We start from the raw sequence: 2,424 nt of genomic DNA, 5'->3' as shown, positions 1-2,424 counted from the left end.
TTTTTTTTTTTTTTTGACTTAGTATTGAGATATTTGTGGAGAGTGAAGATAACAAACATTGGAAACATTGAAACATCGGGCTGTTCTTGATTGCCTCATTGCTTGGCTGTTTTTGTGTGCAGCTGGGATTCTCAGTCTGTGTCCTTTGGCTGGTTTTTCCCGTCACACATGTTGACAAATGTGACAAATTGTGAAAATGTTTTTTGTCTCTACAATCTGTGTACATTAAAACCCTTGATTGCACTTAACTCTGTGTGGTCTGGTTGGTAATAGGACCTAATTTATCAGTCTTCTGTCATTTTATTAACCAGTCTTTCACTCGCTTTCTTTCTCCCTCTTTTCCAGACTTCTTCACAGAGTTGGACAAAGTTATGGGACCTCTGATTTTCAACACCAGCAGCATGACAGAACTGGTGCGTTACACTCGGCAGGGCCTCCACTGGCTGCGCTTGGACGCAAAAGTTAGTCCCTAGCGAGGACTCACTCCCTGCAAGCTGCTTTTCCACACACCCACACCTCAGCCTCTTGTGTTTGGCAACATCTGCTCAGAGACAGACACACAAACGCACGCACGCATGCTCTCAAAAAAGACAGACACACAAACACAACCCTCCTCTGGTCCTCCATTTACACACACGTGTGATTAACTTCTCAGACATATCTCCAACACTGTGTCCATTTCCTACACCAGCTTGCCAAAAAAAACAAAACAAGACAAAAATACCAACACTGAGCAATTTAGAGCATCTCTCACCTTCGACGGCACCACACAGGGAGAAGCATCCAAACTGCAGCAGGAGTCAGAAGAGCTTATCGCCTGGCTTCACACATATATCGGCATTCTTAAGAAATCTTCGAAGGCCATGTTTTTAATCTCTTCAGCATGGAAGCACTGGGTGAATTATTTATTATGAATACACTAAAACTCTGCTTTGGTTTTTAGGCTACTTTGGCTTTGAACTTTTTATTTGTCTTTGTTTCACCAAAGTACCTCCCATGAACACCAAAGGTGCTTTAAAAATGAAGGTTTCTCTTTATCATTTCTGTGCCTTGTATGTCAGCTACAGGAAAAGTCACCGGTCATATCTGATTCAATTATTTTTCTTTTCTTTTCACAGTTTTTACTTTTTTGTCTTTTTAACACTTAACAGTTGTTTCAGCAGTTATTCTTGCAGCATTTACTGGGTTTGTGTTTTGTTTTTGTTTTGTTTTTTATGTATTTGCAAAGCTGGTGTTGGTCACCACAAATTAAACCTTGAAGAATCCCACTGAAGATTTAAGGACTGAAGGAAGGGCTACTGTGCACAGCAGATTTCGTGGGGCACACACATATTTATTAATGATCCCTTAGGACATCTGTTGATCGGTGTACTTGGCTCAAAAAGTGCCATTTCATTTTTCAGAATCATGAAATGTGATTGCCCTTTCTAATAAATTAAACGCTTCACATGGCCTCCAGGGGTCGCTAGCGGGAGACCTCAGCAAGATTGATGATGGCAAATGTTGAGATTTTCCGCCTCTTTGAAGCTTCACAATTCTTTCCCACTCATAGCGGCATTGTTCATTCAAAAATTTCCTAGAGTGCGAGCTGTTTCCAAATCAGTGTTATTCTATTTTTCTAGGGAACAGCAGGGAGTGTTTAAGTATTGAAGATCATGTCCACATCCAATGCAGTCACAGTACATTTTATAAAAACTGGGCCTAAGTTGCCGCTAATTTGGCTGAACAGAAGCTAATTTATTTGAAGGGAAATATGTTGTCTGGGGAATGGAACTCATCAGCGATGCAGATGATCAGTGTTGTATTTATACAGCAGAGTTTTAAATCTATCATTATATATTTCAAGAAAAAGTATAAAAACCAATATAGATTTTATTTATATACCAACCAGTTTCTTTTACTTCCTTCTAGCCAAGCAAAAGTATAACATGCATAACACGCATAAAGCAGGGTTACAACAGAGGTTATAAGAACAAGTATTTGTATATGTTCCTATTTAAAGTTGTCAAACTGTAATCGCACTTGTATTACAAGATAGTAGCTGGCGCAGTATGTTAACATTGCGTTGATTTTTAGTTGGCATTTGGATTTTACAGTAATTCACTTACATGAACTGTCCATTTTGGTTGTTTCAAGCCCACTTTCTATCAAAATATGCTGGAAATACTAAAGCCTGGACCAGATGGCATTCATTTTGTTTTGGCTGGACAAGAACGTGCCAGAAAGATCTATAATGCCGTTTTTAATTTATTTTTCCCCCTGCATGTCAAGACTAAACAAAATGCTGTTTGGCCCAGGTTTGACCCTTCCTTTTTTTCCTGTTTTTTCTTGTCATTTTTTTTCTTTTACTGGCTCCCTGGCCTTTGTTGTAGGAAGGGATACTGTTATTTTCTCTTACACTTGAAAAAAAAAAAAGAAGCAAGT

The 2,424-nt window shown here is 38.9% G+C and overlaps 1 protein-coding gene across 2 annotated transcripts in view; it reads left to right on the top strand.

Moving 5' to 3' along the window:
* aff4 (AF4/FMR2 family, member 4) overlaps positions 1-1,925 on the top strand; it is a 27,328-nt gene extending 25,403 nt beyond the window's left edge. For both annotated transcript variants that reach the window (XM_005727769.2, XM_005727768.1), the window contains exon 21: positions 346-1,925. In XM_005727769.2, the coding sequence (XP_005727826.1) occupies positions 346-473 (128 nt within the window). In that variant the 3' untranslated portion in view covers positions 474-1,925. The remainder of the gene's footprint in view (positions 1-345) is intronic.
* The last annotated feature ends 499 nt before the right edge of the window (positions 1,926-2,424 follow it).

This window comes from Pundamilia nyererei, unplaced genomic scaffold (assembly GCF_000239375.1).
Source record: "Pundamilia nyererei isolate P.nyererei 1_Seehausen unplaced genomic scaffold, PunNye1.0 scaffold00026, whole genome shotgun sequence".
Lineage (NCBI taxonomy): Eukaryota > Metazoa > Chordata > Actinopteri > Cichliformes > Cichlidae > Pundamilia > Pundamilia nyererei.
This window is presented reverse-complemented; position numbering and strand designations above follow the sequence as displayed.